General features: G+C 33.5%; 1 protein-coding gene across 16 annotated transcripts in view; it reads right to left on the bottom strand.

Moving 5' to 3' along the window:
• Positions 1–16563, bottom strand: part of KDM6A (lysine demethylase 6A) — a 200124-nt gene that overhangs the window by 14203 nt on the left and 169358 nt on the right. For all 16 annotated transcript variants that reach the window (XR_013531672.1, XR_013531673.1, XR_013531674.1 and 13 more), the window contains 9 exons: positions 12894–13023; positions 11227–11332; positions 10412–10617; positions 9107–9171; positions 8957–9031; positions 8148–8296; positions 5825–5939; positions 2016–2203; positions 1083–1224 (listed from right to left, as the gene is read on the bottom strand). Coding sequence is in view for 12 of the 16 variants with exons in the window: in XM_078363572.1 (XP_078219698.1) it covers positions 1083–1224; positions 2016–2203; positions 5825–5939; positions 8148–8296; positions 8957–9031; positions 9107–9171; positions 10412–10617; positions 11227–11332; positions 12894–13023 (1176 nt within the window). In the remaining 4 variants the exon portion in view is untranslated. The remainder of the gene's footprint in view (positions 1–1082; positions 1225–2015; positions 2204–5824; positions 5940–8147; positions 8297–8956; positions 9032–9106; positions 9172–10411; positions 10618–11226; positions 11333–12893; positions 13024–16563) is intronic.

The following is a 16563-nucleotide window of genomic DNA, read 5'->3' as shown; positions in this document are numbered from 1 at the left end:
TGGCCACACAACTTTTGTTTAAATAAAAGTTTGGATCCAGATTTGAATCATTTTAATAAACCAGGATTACTTTCAAAAGATAATATTTTGAAAACAACACATGCTGACCAAATTAATATATCTGCAGGAGAAAGACTTTATGTAAACACTATGTTAACAAAGACTAAGACAATTTTTTTTTTTAAATCAATGAATATAAAGCAGTGTATTCCAAAATAAACTTTTAGAAAAACGAATTCTTCAAAAGATACTGGTCAAATAATCTTGGGAAATACTGTACACTGTAACTCTTCTCCCCATTCACAAATTACATTAACACATACAGTATCTACAATACTTTACAAAAAATAAATTTAAAAAATTTTAAATAAAGAACTTGTTCACTTGCTGAACTTTAATCTATCATTTCCCATATTCCCTTAACCAGAATTCCCCATCTTTTGGGGACAGAGTTAGTAGTGGAAAATACAGCTTAGGGAAACACTGATATATAGCACTGTTTGAAAACAGTACCTCTAAATAGATTTACAAAATGGCTAAGATAGAAATTTTGAAAACAAACGAGAAGCTTACTGGTATACATGTATTCAAACTAGGTCCCTAGATAAAAATTTATATAACTTATATTAAAGTTTAAAAGTAGTTCAGAAAAGAGACACTTAAAAGATAGATTATGTAATTGAAAATTTAAAAATTAGCATTTTAGTCAAAGCCCTATATTAACTGCTAATTTGTCTGTGACAACAAATATTCTGTGATGCCATTTTCCCCTCAAGTTACTAAAGATAGATTTTCAATATTATAACTAAAGTTCTCCTGGGATATCAGAGAGAAATGGGAAAGCAGCACAGGTTTGTGAATCTACTGATTTATAATCATACATGTCTTTTTTTCCTTTCTGTACCACAGTGGGCTATTTGAAAGGTAAAAATATTTTTAACATGTGGATTCTCTTATTACATTCTGCTACACTTCTGGACTATTGTGTTTTGATGTCAACATATTTCTAAGGGAGAAAAAAAACTTAATAGTTAACACTCCCCAAAAAGAGAGGGACTACAGCAGTTTTAGAAAACACTTACTTAATCATTTCAAAAAGCTTTGGATCTGAGACCTTGATATTTCGTGCCATATTCCAGGAAAGATGAACCATGGGTACTATTGACTTCACACTTTGCAATTTGTTCCATTCGTACCGTTCCACTGCCAATTTATACTGGCAGGCTAGGAAAAAAAAAACAGTTATAAAGCAACCCAAAATACCAAAAGATATGAAGATAACCATTATCACCTGCTCAGGTGATATCTTCAACATTAATTCTGAAAACCTCCAAACACTATAAAAATAATTTTTATGCTTTATGATAATTACAGTAGTAATATTAGCAATCATATAAAGAGCGCTTCCTATGCCTATGTGCCAAGCATTGTGTTATTTTCATTTTTATCCGTTATCTCATTTACTCTTCACCATCACCTTATGAATTTCATTACTTGCATTATACAGATGAAGAAATCAAGAACCAGAGAGGTTAAATAACTTGCCCAAAGTTACAGGAGCCAGATCCTGGTCCTAATCCAGGTCTTTTTGGCTCTAAACTCCATATTCTTAACCTTAAGTGAATATTGCCTGAAGGGAGGCATAATTCAAACAGATTTTGATATTACACAGCTATTCACATGAAACACTAGTTTTTTTTTAATGTGAAAGAGTAATTTTTCTACTTTGTTTTCTCGCATATGATTTTTAAAAATAAAATAAACCAAGCACTCTAAATATTATTATTATATCCTTTATGTATATAAAAGCCATAAACTTGTTATCTGCTAATATCTATGGTTTTAGATTTCCATTTGTTAACTTGAATTACATTTATTGTACTACAAATTATAATTCTATGCAAGGAGACATTCTTCTTACAACTTTTAGTGAGTTATATTTCAAGAACAAAAGAACAGACCTATTGGATATAATCCTTTATAAACTTTTTTTTTTAGCATATTCTTTATAATACCTGTAAGTGGACCAACATTCCAAGCAATGTTGTTGCACCAGCCAATAGCCTGAACCCAGTGAACAGTGCCTGCATTTATCCAGACCAAATCTCCAGGTCGCTGAATAAACCTATACACTGGAACATTTGCTTCATAAAGATCTTCAAGGTTGGGCCACCAAGAACCCATTAGGAAATTCAAATTATTTCTGAAATTAAAAAAAAAATAATGGAAATAATGGAAATAGATCAAGTACATTAAGAAGTTCCTAGTAAGCTCCAGAAGAAAAACGTCACAATTTTTTTTTAATAAACACTTGTTCACTTTATTGAAACATAATTGCTCGTGCAAACAGATCTGCTGTATGTATGTAAACTGTGCAATTATGGTTGAGTACTAAATGACTAAAGATCAGTATTACTATCTTTTTTTTTTTTTTTTTTTTTTTTTTTTTGAGACAAAGTCTTGCTCTGTTGCCCAGGCTGGAGTGCAGTGGCTCCATCTAGGCTCACTGTAATCTAAGCCTCCCAAGTAGCTGGGATTATAGGCGTCTGCCACCATGCCTGGCTAATTTTGTATCTTTAGTAGAGACGGGGTTTCACTATGTTGGCCAGGCTTGTCTCAAACTACTGACCTCAGGTGACCCGCCTGCTTCGGCCTCCCAAAGTGCTGATATTACAGGCATGAGCCACCATGCCCAGCCCAGTATTACCATCTTAAATTGATTTTTCAAAAATCCAAATGAAATCCAAAGCTACTTTCAAGTAACACATACATTAACTTTTAATAAAGACTATTTTTTACTGAAGCCTTCTCCCTGGAGCACCTAGAAATCCCTAAAAGGTAAATGGAAGGTTGAGTTGACATCAAGTCATTTAAATCCATAAACAGAATACTGTGGCAATACAAGTACCAGGAACTTCCCTTAATTTCTGAGGAAAAGGAGACAGAATATGTCAGTCTCTATATAGTTTCGATGATTACATGATTAAAACTATGCAGTTGAAAACAACTTTATCAAAAACAAACAATCATGCAAATGCACAAATAATCATGACCACTACTACCAATATACTTTGGAAAACATTCCATAGATCATATTATAAGCTTTTATTTTAGTATCTGGATTCTTATTCTCCACCATGATATGAAGTACTTTTTAAACTACATAGAAACTTTTCCCATAAAATAACTTTATAAAATTGAATTAACTACTTTAAATTTCATATTTTGGGGAAGGAAGAACTTAGAGAGTAAAAATGTTCCTTTCCTAAAGATCTAAGAAATAATATCGATTTTATTTGTCTTGTGCTACAGCGCATGATAAAGTGTACTTTACAATTGTTTTTACTGGTTTAAATTTTATTTTTTATCTAGATAAAGGGTTGGCAAACTATGGCCCATGGGCTAAATTCAGCCCACTCCTTGTTTCTGTAAACAAAACTTATTAAATATAGCTATGTCCATTCATTTATGTACTATCTCTGACTATGTCTGTGCTGCAGTGACACAGTTGTGACAAAGAGCATATGACCTGCAAAGCCAAAAATATTTATCATCTGGCCCTTTATGGAAAAAAATTGCCAAACTATGATCTAGAAGGAACCTTAGCCTCTCTTTCTTTCTCTTGAAAAATGCAAGGCTACTCTTTAAAGTTTAGACTAGAGTGCAAATGGTAGCCTAACTGCAAAGAGATAAGGACTGGCTTATTGTGTGTGACAAGGCCAAGTAGAAACAGTCCAGAAAGAGTTGCCTATAAAGTAAAAAATGGCTATAAACAAAACTCCTAGCCTTATTTCATCCCTGTATTGCCATTATAAAATTAGAGAAAACTTTTTATCCAAAAGCAAGTAATCCCAAATAAACCAAAAACCAAAAACCAGAAACAAAAAAAACAAACTTGCCAAAAAGCATGCATTGTTTTAATCATATATTTAAAAGAATGGTTTTTCAAGACAGGTATTATTTAAAGCCATAAAATAAACTAGAGGCAGTATACAGCCACTATCAAAAACAACAATCTTTATGTGAAACAAAATTACAAGTGAAATGCTGAAGAAGCAAGTACTACTTTCACAACTGAGTTATTAAATTTATCTAACCCTTCCTACTAATTTGATATTCTTATTATCCCCATACTCAAGCTTTTTGGACATCATCTGCCTAGTCTAATTATCTTTTTTTTCCCCAAGACAACTCTCCATTTAGATAGGAAAGAAAACTACACCCTAAAAAAATAGCCAATCCCTACTCAGAAACAATGAACAAGGATCACTGTACTCTAGCTCCAACAACATAGTATTAACTCAAAGTTTAAGAAATAAAAATTTTTCTATATAGCACAATGGAGATTTCCCATATGACAATGTTCTTTCACTGCTGCTACTAGACTGCTGGTACATAAAAGAAAGTACAGATTAAAGTAGATCAGGTTATCTCATCAGTACATTAGAAACTTATTTAAAACTCCTTATCTTTGGCTTTCTTACAGTGAAAGAAACCAATATATGAACAGTGAAGACAATATAAGGCAATTATCTCGTTTGCATATAAGGAAACAATGAATTAATACCCTTTTTCTGGTTTTTCAACTATGATGTACTTCTTACTAAATCCAAATATTTACAGCAAAGATTCTTAAACCAAAGAAATGAGAAATTAGTATGGGGCTGGGCACGGTGGCTTACACCTGTAATCCTAGCACTTTGGGAGGCTGAGGTGGGCGGATCATGAGTTCAGGAGTTCCAGACCAGCCTGGCCAACATGGTGAAACCCCAACTCTACTAAAAATACAAAAATTAGCAGGGCATGGTGGGACACACCTGTAACCCCAGCTACTCAGGAGGCTGAGGCAGGAGAATTGCTTGAACCTGGAAGGTGGAGGTTGCAGTGAGTCGATATTGCACAATTGCACTCCAGCCTGGGCAACAGAGTGAGACTCTATCTCAAAAAAATAAATAAGTAACTAAATAAAGAAGTTAGTATGTGGAATATATGTATAATTAGTTTTCAATGTAATCTCATATGTAAATATTTTCTGTGTTTTCTTTTCCCCTTTTATCTAATTGGGATGGGGGGGCATAACACCAAATGTGTATATAATTTTATCCTATACTAATTTTCTAATGTTATTACTAAATGAAAATATATGGTCCTTATATAAAGTACTTTTTAGAAAAGAAGAAAGAATAATGTTCTATCTAGACAAATGATCAAATTGAAACCAACTAAAAAAAAAAAAAAAAATTCCAAAGTACTCTTTAACCCAAGACACAAAAATAAATAAAGGTTATTTCCGGAATAGGAACTAGCCACATTCTTTCAACTAGAGAAAACAAAATCTAGGCTGGATGTGGTGGCTCATGCCTGTAATCCCAACACTGTAGGAGGCCCAGGCGGGTGGATCGCCTGAGCTCAGGAGTTCAAGAGCAGCCTGGGCAACATGTGAAATCCCATCTCTATTAAAAAATAATACATTTTATAAAATTTCTTCAAAGAAAAAACTGTCAGTTCAAACAAATTCTTCTTGGAATATACACATTTCAAATGAGTAAGTATGCATCATTTTAAAAATTAAATAACTCAACTTTTCTATCTTCTAAATTCATGGGTACTACTATTGCATGAAGTGGTTTCATGGCATCTTTCTTAAAGTATTTCCAATAACACAAAATATGAGATTTGGAATCGAATCATTTAAAATGAATTCTTTGCCAAAGGTAAGTGAACACTGGCAATTTATCCATTAGGATATCCAGCTTGGTAAGCTGTCCTTTACAATTACTGCTTTCTAATATATGTTTTAAGAAAATTTACTTTGGAAACCTACTTTTCACAGAAGTCATTCAGAACACCCCAGTAACCTTCAGGAACAACAAACCATTCACAGTCACCTGGGCCAATATTTATATTAACTGAACAGAAGTTGTTATTTTCTTGATGACCTGAAATGTGAAAAGAAAAAAAAATTGGAGCTCCAGTGGCGCAATCGGTTAGTACACGGTACTTATACAGAAAAAAAAATAATGACCACACTACAATTCTATAGAAAAATGGGTCTTGAGAAACAAAACCTTACAAAGCTTAACAGAGAACACTCTAGTAGTATTTAGTTCTTCATCACTGTAGCATTTTTGTGTCAACTCCTAACTTAGAGCTTCTATGACAGGCAGTATAAATCACGGTTAAGAGATCAGGCTCTGGAGCCATGCTCCTTGGCTTAGTCATGAACCTGGGCAATTTGGTAAACCATTCTGACTCAGTTCCCCTATATGTAAGAACAGATAATAATGATTTCTGTAAATTGTTGGTCTGTTTTGAAGATCGATAAACTAATGAATGCATATAACAGTACCTAATACAATGCTCCTCAATTTACAGATAGGACTAAGTTGAAAAAGCATTTAATACTCTGATAAACCCACCATAAAGTCCAAAAATGGTAAGTTGAACCATTTCAAGTTGGGGGCTGTCTGTATACAGTAAGCAATAAATATTAGCTATTACAGATATCATTACCATTTTTTCCTTGTGAACTAATCTCCAGCAACTAAGTGTTTACCCCATAATGAGGTACACAAAATAATGTTTTTTGCCCAATATTTATATTAGTGTCCAATGACAGAGTAGAAAGCAGAACACAGTTGTTCCATCATTTGTTCCAGAATCCTTTGCACTTTATCTGACTATGGATAAAACATCACGGAATTGGGCTTCCAATGGTCTGAGGATAACAACTATAAGCAATAAGTTCTAATCCTGGCTGTATATTAGAATCCTCTGGGGACCTCTATGAAAAACCCACCCTCATGCCTGGATCTGAATCCTAGAGAATAATTAATTATATAATTTTTAAAAAACTACCAGGTGTGGTGGCTCAAGCCTTTAATCCCAGGACTTTGGGAGGCAGAGGGAAAGATAACTTGAAGTCATTACATGAACCTCAAAACAAGTAGGCATGGTGGTATGTACTTGTAGTCCTAGCTACTTGGGAGGCAGGTGAATTGCTTGAGCCTAGGGTTTAAACAAGGTTAGAGTGAGCTATAATCACATCACTGCTCTCTAGTCTGGGTGATATAGCAAGACCCTGCCTCCACCCCCACCAAAAAAAAAAAAAAAAAAAGGACCAGGAGAATCAAACGAGCAGAGCAGACGGGATGGGAACCACTGACCCATATTACCCAGAAGCAAGCATAGCTCTATTTTGAAATAATTCTTAAGCACGATGCAGTAAGAATGTGAACAAAGTAGGAAGCAGTCTGGGTTTCAAACCATGGCTGCAAAGAGAAGCACCTGAGGGAGACTGGTGCAGCCCACAGTACATTGGTACAGCTGAACTGGTTATCGATAGTATCTCTTCTAACTGATCAGTGCTGGGGTTCTACCAATTGTTAAATATTTTGAATATCATCCTGTGAAATTTCATGTCAATGCAAAGGAGCACAAAGAAGATGGTACTTTAGTACTGGATAGAAAATTTAATTCTAAAAACAATGTAATTCATTTTACAAATGAAGAAAAAGACGTAAAGAAGAAATGTAACTTGCCAAAAGTGACAAGCCTAATTAGTGGCAATGGCAAAGTCTAGACTAGATATTAGAATGAGTCTAGTAATGTTTCCACATCACAAAGTTTTTTTTTAAAACTGTGAGTTGTGATCCACTTAGAAATTTTCAATCTACCCTTTATTGTTTAAATGAAACAATGGAATAGATTGGAAAACGTATTCTTCAATGAAACCGCTGCTGTACACATACATGTGCATTAGGTTAGAAATAAAATATAAACAAAATATACTTTTTATTGTTACTGGGGTTAAAAATAGTTCAAAAACACCACACACACCATCACTTTCTGCAATGGATGAGATAAACAATAGAGTCTTGAGGCCAAAATAACTTATTTCTCAGTGCTGCTTCAATGACTCCTTTCCAGATTAAACTGTTAAAATGTTTCTGAGCTATTACACTAAAAAAAATAATGAAAAGGGAAAAAATCTTAATCTGAGCCTAGTTAAAAAGTACAATATTGTAACAGGAACAACACTTTCAGTTTTATTCATTATAAATGACAAGATTCCAGCTGTCTTTGCATGTTTCATATTTTGATTTTGTTTTCAATTTTAACATGGTATGTTAGTTCATACAAATTACCTGGTGTTCTGCTCCCTGGAACTTTCATGTATAGTTGAACTGTGTTCATGCCCAGTATGGTATGACCAACATGACTTAGAAGATTTCCTGCTGATACGACACGCACAAAAGCAGGAAGTTTAGTCAGCTCATGTAGCTGCAACTTCCACCTGCAATAAAGTAACACATCAAAAGTGAAACTCTGCTACAAATATCTGTGGAAGTTTATCATTTCTTCAAAACCCTTGTGTTCCAATCAGAATAACAATTAAATCTATAAATATTTTACCTTTCCATAGGAAAATGCTTAAATTTTAAAATTTTTCCAAAGAAAATTTTCCAATAAAAATTGACCAAGTAAATAAAAGGAAAAAAACCTTCCTATTTTTATAGTTGTATAATTTTATTTTATACACTTTCGTATAACTATTTCATATAATTAAAAATATAATTTTATGATTATGTAATTAGCATATAGTCAGAATCTTGATGAAAAACTGTACAAAAGTTTTAAGTAGAAACAAAATTTGGCAGGGTGCAGTGGCTCACACCTGTAACCCCAACACTTTGGAAGGCTGAAGTGAAAGGATCGCTTGAGCCCAGGAGTTCAAGATAAGCCTCAGCAACACAGTGAGATTCCATCTCTATTTTTGAGAAAAAATTTTAAAATTTTAATTGTAAAATGTCGCAAAAATAATTTAGCTTAAATTCATGTCAACTTAAAAAAAATGACAAGAAATGAAACAGAAGAAGAAATTGTAGAGAATTTCCAATCTTGCACAGGATAGCTCTTTGCATCAGTTCACAGAAATATGACTACAAGGACTTACTTTTTGTCATCGGATAGGTCAATATTGGTCCCAAACTTTATGGTTTTAAAGGGTCCTTTCCTCCTCCTCCCAGAACTTAAAAAAAGAGATACAATATTAGAAACATACCTTTTAAAAAGAAATACTAAGTGGACATTAAAAATGACTTACTTATCTGATGATGTAGATTCACTATCTGAGTGGTCTTTATGATGACTTCTTTTTTCATTTTCTTCCTATAGATTAAGCAAAAAGCAGTCTAGTTTAGTATTCTACAACTGGCAATCCTTTCCGCCCTACAACTGAAAAGAAGTTCATATCATCTAGATTGAATAGTATTATCTATGTTTTGAAACTAAGTTTCGTATTTTTATTTTTTTGAGACAGGGTTTGACTTCCATTGCCCAGGCTGGAGTGCAGTGATACAATCCCAGCTCGCTGCAACCTCTGCCTCCTGGACTCAAATGATTCTCCCGCCTCAGCCTCCTGAGTAGCTGGGATTATCAGTGCGCACAACCACGCCGAGCTAATTTTTGTATTTTTGGTAGAGACAGGGTTTTGCTGTGTTGCCCGGGCTAGTCTCAAACTCCTGAGCTCAAGCCATCTACCCGCCTCAGCCTCCGAAAGTGCTGGAATTACAGGCATGAACCATCATGCCTGGCCTTGAAACTAAATTTCTATAGGCCTTTTACACATGAAAATTTCTTCAAACACCACATTAAATAAATACCCAAGTCAAATCTCATTGGCATGGCATCCAATTACCTTCACTAGCCACAAAGTTATACTGCAGATTCTCACACTTCCCCCATTTTGAAGAAGAGAGAAAACCTGAGGAAAGTTGAAAGGCCTAGGACATCTCATCTTGATTATAAATGATTTAAGATAGCAGAGGTGTGTCTATGTGTACATAGCTATATATATGTATAAGAGTGGAAGGTAAGGTACTTTTTATTCTATTTCCCCATAAAGATATTTACTTCATCAACCCATAGGTTTGTTTAGATTTTACTAAAAGCAAACTGAGGCTAGGTGTGGTGGCTCACGCCTGTAATCTCAGCACTTCGAGGCCGGAGTAGGCAGATCCTTTGAGGTCAGGAGTTAAAGATCAGCCTGGCCAACATGTTGAAAACCCGTCTTACTAAAAATGCAAAGAAGTTAGCTGGGCGTAGTGGCATGTGCCTGTAATCCCAGCTACTCAGGAGGCTGAGACAGAAGAATTGCTTGAACCTGGGAGGCGGAGGTTGCAGTGAACCAAGATTATGCCACTGCACTAGTCTAGCCTAGGTGACCGAGGGAGACTCTGTCTCAAAATAAATTAAATAAATAAAATAAAAGCCAAGTGCATAGCACTTACGAAGGATTTTATGTAACATAAAATGATGAGATGCATATAAAAGTAATTTACCCTTTCAAAACTCCAAAGTAAAATCATCTTTAAAATCCTAAAATAATCTTTAGGATGCAAATACTTACTCTCAATGATTCCTGGAATGAGGAGGCCTGGTACTGTGCATATTTAGCAATTGTAGTATGAGATCTATTACTTTCACAATGCCAGATTTTCCTTGTTCCAGTGGGATCCCAGTTTTCATCTGCTGGCTGCAACAACTGCGTCCTCACTTCTACCATATGTTCATTGTTAGCTTCCACCAAAGTTTTAGTAGAGAAAAGTCCCAGGTCTTAATAAATATATAAATGTAGTTAAAAAATGAAAATTATATTTGGGATAATATTTTAAGTGCTTGTTTTGTTTTGTTCTTTTAAGGAAGAAGGTAAAGCATTTTATGGCACTGTATCAGTTCCCATAAAAACCAACTAGGGTCTCTACACAACCTGAGCTATGTGCCAAGTTTGCAGAACCATATGCTGAAGCCCTGAATCTAACTGCTATGTCATCTCATCCGAAAAGAATTATGTGTAAAGACTGAAATTTCACTTATTTAATTTCTGCAGATGCCAGGAAATAGTTATGGGGCTATAGTATTTTTTGGTAGCATTAAATTTCACCTACATTTTATAATCAAATTTTTTCTATTAACCTAAATCACAATTACATAAATGGAACAAAATAATAGCTAAATTTAAAAACCATCACAAAATTGCCAGTAACCAACATCACCATCAATATTATTCACATCATGGATTAAAGAAGTGATACACACACTCTCTCTTAGTACTAAAAAAAATTTTAAATAAAAATACAAAAAAAAAAGTTTCTGTCAGTGCTTGAAAGTTAAAAAATAGCAAAGAAATAGACAAATGTTTTCCTTTTTTTATTTAAGGCTTACCTAACTTAAGAGCTCCAGCAAGGCCACGTATTACTGTAACAGGGTTGTTTGGGTTTGTACAAAATTGATGTAATGGAGGAAAGAAAGCATCACGTTTATTTTCCAACTGTAAAATTAAAATATGTGGTTAGATCTCAGGAAAACAGAGCTTTTATTTAAATATTATGTTCCAAATTAATATTCATTTTTTTTTTACAGTTTAAGACATTTTATGGGGTGATATTTCTATTTGACTGTATCTTATCACTATGACTTTTGAGTCTAGCTTCAATTAGATAGTAACCGCATACATTTCTCCTGTCCATTTTATCATGACTAAAATATGTAGAAGAGATGAAACTGAAATTAAGCTTAAAAATCAAAGTGTTTTAAATATTATTAAATCTTGAAAAAAAGAAAATCCTGGCACATGCTGCAACATGGATAACCTTGAGGACATTATGTTAAGTGAAATAAGCCAGTCACAAAAAGACAAATATTGTATGGTTCCATTTACATGAGGTATCTAGAGTAGTCAAATTTATAGAAAGAGAAAGTAGAATGGTAGTTGCCAGTGGCTGGGAGGAGGGAGAAACGGGGAGTTGTTCAATGTGTAGTTTCAGTTTGTCAAGATGAGAAAGTTCTGGAGATTGGTTGCACAAGAATATGAATATGCTTAACAGTACTAAACTGCACACACAGAAATGGTTAAGATGGTAAATTTAATGCTATGTGTCTTTTAAAAATTACAATAAAAGAGGAAAATAAGGGGAAAAAAAGTCTAAACAAATATTATCAAAGAAAGCAGACTGAAGAGGACCCATAAAAGATAAAAACTTAATTCTGAATTTCTCTCCTGAGACCTCACTTTAAAAGTTTTTTTTACATGTCTATCCCAGTTCTTCCCTTACATAGTAAGGGATAAATAACAACTGGCTGGAGGAAGAATTAATGTGATAATATTTGGCCTCTAGGGGGCAAAGGGGGTTAAATCTATAAAACAAACTCTAGTATCATTTTATAGATTCAAGATCATTATACATACACTACCCTAACTTTATACTTAACAAAAAATTTTAATTTGGGATAGAAGCAGGAAAATGAAAGAAATTAGGGTAGGAAGATCTATTTGGAAGAAACAGAAATAGGAATTGCTTTGACTGAATTCTTATCAACTTTCCATATGAGATTCCTATATTTCTATAAAGCAGAACTAATTCCTAGTTTTAAATATTTTAAATAACCTATCAAGGTTTTTAGTAACATATATATATAACAGTTTCTCAAACACCTTTTTTAAAGGTAGTATTTTTTTAGGGGGGTAGATGTATAAAACAGAATGAATGTTAAGGTCTACATAACTAAGTAGAATGCAGATTTAAAACCCAGTTTACTCAAAAAAGTTACACTTTTAGGTAGTGTTTTCCTAATAATGCTCAAATTTAGGGCAATAAAAAGTATTTCTCATGATTCTAATATCATCACAGTTAATAGCTGAGAAGGTCTTTTAAAAATGCTATTATAAAATCTTTTTGAATATATCTTTTTTTCCCCAAAAAAATATTTAACCTGCTGGCAATAATTGTAATGTTTCCTAAAGGGCATCCATATAAATTTAAAGAAGGATTTTATGAAAGACAGGTAGCGGCAAACACTGTTTTATTTCTAGTCAGTCAATTCAGACTCACGTAAATACTAGGTGTAGGTGGATTCAACTTGTCCTTTGGCAAGGGAGGGTACGGTGAAGATGGTGGTCTTGGAGGCGGACATTTATCCAACAAAATGCTACTGTTAGATAAGCCATTTTTACCTAGATTCCTTAAAAAAAAGGGGGGGGGGGACAAATAAAACAGTTGTACATTTATTTGGAAAACAGAAAAAATCCTGAATTAAATCCTAATTAAATTACTAGGCATTTGCACAAATCCATGGGATGTGGATCCATCAGGAAAAACACTAGGAATGATTATTAATTTCAGCAAGGACTTGATTCCTATATATCCTCCGTTGAAAGAAAATAAAAGATATCACAACATATAAATTATTGATGACATTCCTTATTTTGCTTGTAATTTTCCAATTTATTTTCTTCACCTAAACAACAAACATAAGCTCCAATTTCCTCTCCACCATCATATTCGTTTCCATCAATGTTAAAACATTAACTTTACCAAAAAAGTTCTAGATAACAGTAAAAAACAGAATGTCTCTTTTCCTATGTCTCATCTTAGCAATTATAATCAGCATACCTTTGTAACAACTCAAACCTGAGATTTTTTCCTTTTTCTCAAATCAGAAAAAAATTTCCTGTACAACTCCTTAACTAATAAAATTCAGCAAGATGCCAATCTACTAACTTACACAGCAAATTATACTATTTCTTTTTAAGCAATGCATATAATTGCTGTCTACTCTCTGACATTGTATATAATTATTACTTACTGGTATTTAGGTTGATGAAGGTATCCTTCAGTTAAAATTATAAATTCTTAAGATAGGGTAGAATAATTCCCTAACCGTAATTCTTTTAGTGCAAGAAAGAAAGATATTTTCAAATTTTTTATCAAACTTAGAAAATCAACAAGAAATAATTTTGAGCTTTCAAACCAATCCAGATTAACTAGCTTACCTCACTGAATTATTACAAGTTCAATAGCAATCAATGCATTACTCTTAACATACCAAATTTCATGTAAAAATTTGAAATTTTCAACTATTCTGGGAAGTCAAAAACTCAGTAATTTTACTTAAGAAGGTATTTTCATCACAAATTACAGAATAAAACAGGCTGAAACAAAATTAATTTTCCTAATTTTGCTACACTGAACAAAGTGTTACAAATTAGCCTTCCGTTGGTACTAATGAAACTAAGGCTTAAAATTTCACTGCCATAGACTTTTAAGATGTTATACTAAATAGCACCATGGGTGTTACTTTCTTAATTTTTTCAACTACAACTCCAGGTAAAAACAAAAAAGTTCACGCAGGTCTCAAAGGAATGATTTACATTGAAAATAATTGACTTTCAAATAACAGTATATGAAAATATCATTAAACGGAAATTTTATGGTCAGCTAACAATTCAGGTTACAGGTTGAATAAATTTTCTGTCCAAAAACTAGTTTTCAATGATCTCTCCACAAAGTGCATGTGCCTTGTAGATTTAAAGACAGATAGACATTTAAGCTTTTAGATGTGGGTATAAAATTAGTACCAATTTATAAACTCCATAATTTTTGCTTTTTACAAGTAGAAAATTTTGGGCAGAGAATGGGAAAGAAACAATTCAAGTATTATCATTAAACCAATGCAAGATAAAACAGTTACAGTATCTATATAAACAATAATTAGTTTTCATGTTGAATTGTGTATCTGCCACTCTATCGAATATAAGCAAAATATGACTCAATACTCAAAAACAAAATCTGTCTTTTAGGAAAGGAGATGGATGTGCTACTGTATAGTAAATGATTACTATTTTGAAAAAATTGAAAGATATGAACCATGTATTAAAACTGACTATGCTATAAAAGAGTATCTCTAATTAAATGTGTCACCAAAATTTAAGCTTCTACGACATTCTGGACATTGAGAGATGAGACTAGAAAACAGGGTTTGACACTAGAATTCTGTCTCTATCATTTATATAGCTCTTTAACAATTAAAAAAGAGACAAACGAAAAAGTAAAACAATGGAAAACGTTGTTGCCAATATTTTCAAATAGAAAAGAAAAAGATTAAATGTGACTAACGGAGCTGATAACAATTCAATCACTTGAATGTTGCAATTAAAATTTTAGACAAGAAAGAAGCAAAAGTATTATAACTGCCTTTTAATGTATACCATTGACCACTGCAACATTAACATAAACTAAACAAGAATCAGATTAAAAAATAACCAGCACTTTAAAAACTACCTACATATATGGAAATAAAGGGGTACCCAACAGTGCATACAAGTCATACCTAGCAGTTCCTTATTGTGTTTGAAACACTGACTACCTGCTGCCTATTAAGGTCAAGTTTCAAACAAACAGGAATTTCCCTGAAGGAACTGATGATATATATAGTGGTCTGCATAGCAAATATAAGCTATTTCCACTTAAAATATACTGACTAATCCTAATGCAAAGGGCAGGGCTGTGGATAACAGGAACAGACTTTATCTTCTGAACATGTAAGTATCCAACACTGTTTAGAACACCTGAAGCCAAACAATAAAACTTTAATGTAAATATCCAAAGTGGAGAAAGGAGTTAAGAAAGAAGCAGGTTTTGGAATGGATTTAGAGATTATCCCATCTTAAATCCTTTTCTCCCATTTTTGAAATCTCTCTGAGAAAAGTCAGAGTAGGGGAAAATTAACTGTTGCTCAATTGTTTAAAATATTGGCTTAAACTTACTTTCAAATTTACCCATATCATTTGGTAGGTAGAGAAATGGTAAAAATGTGTTCTGTGATAACTCATCTACACTTAAATTATCTCTTATTAGGAAGCTCCCAGACCACAGATATCAAATCTCTCGTACCTGTGTTACTTTCCCCTTGGGTTATGGACTCCTGCCCAGCACAGGCCACCATCAACAGAACGCAGAAATGGTAACAACATGACACCTATAATTTGCCATATTACCTTTTTCTCTATGCCTCAAAAGACTGTTATCTCCAATTTATTAGAGTACTTTTTGGTCTCTTCATTAATTAATTGAGTCCTGGATTTACTGGAATAACCCAAGTAACCCCAGGGTTCTATAGTGTTTAGATGAATCTAGCTGTTTACAAGATATGTAAAATTAAGAGAAAATTAAGTCTCCATAATAAGGCAAAATGGCCTTTTTGAGTTAAAAGCTGAAAATATAACTGTGAATGTACAGAAATATTCTGAAATAAATGTTTGTATATGCCTGGAAAATGAGATGGAAGATTATAATCTTCAATACATTAAGAAATACAATCAACTAAGCACCTATAGCATAAAGCTTTATTAATACGAACTTATGAAAACTGCTACTGTACACTTTGTAACTTGGGCAATAGAACATAGCTCCATGAAACTCTTTCTGACAGTATTCCTCCTTAGGTCCCTACAGTTCATGATGTTAGTTTTGAACCTCCAAATCTTCCCATTTTCTAGCAACCACCCTGAGTCTACAGAGAGTGGATGACGGAGAAAGCTCCTCCTCCAGCAGTGAGAGCAGCAGTACATAGGAAACAGGACAGAGGCTCCAGCAGATGAGGGAGGAGCAGGTAGAAGACTGACAAACTGGCAGTGAATCAAGGCACTGTGTCTAAGGAGAGCCAAGTGTAGCATTTAATCTGAACAATCCCTATTTTCTGTAGGCCCAGAGTTGAAGTGAA

Source organism: Callithrix jacchus, chromosome X (assembly GCF_049354715.1).
Source record: "Callithrix jacchus isolate 240 chromosome X, calJac240_pri, whole genome shotgun sequence".
Lineage (NCBI taxonomy): Eukaryota > Metazoa > Chordata > Mammalia > Primates > Cebidae > Callithrix > Callithrix jacchus.
This window is presented reverse-complemented; position numbering and strand designations above follow the sequence as displayed.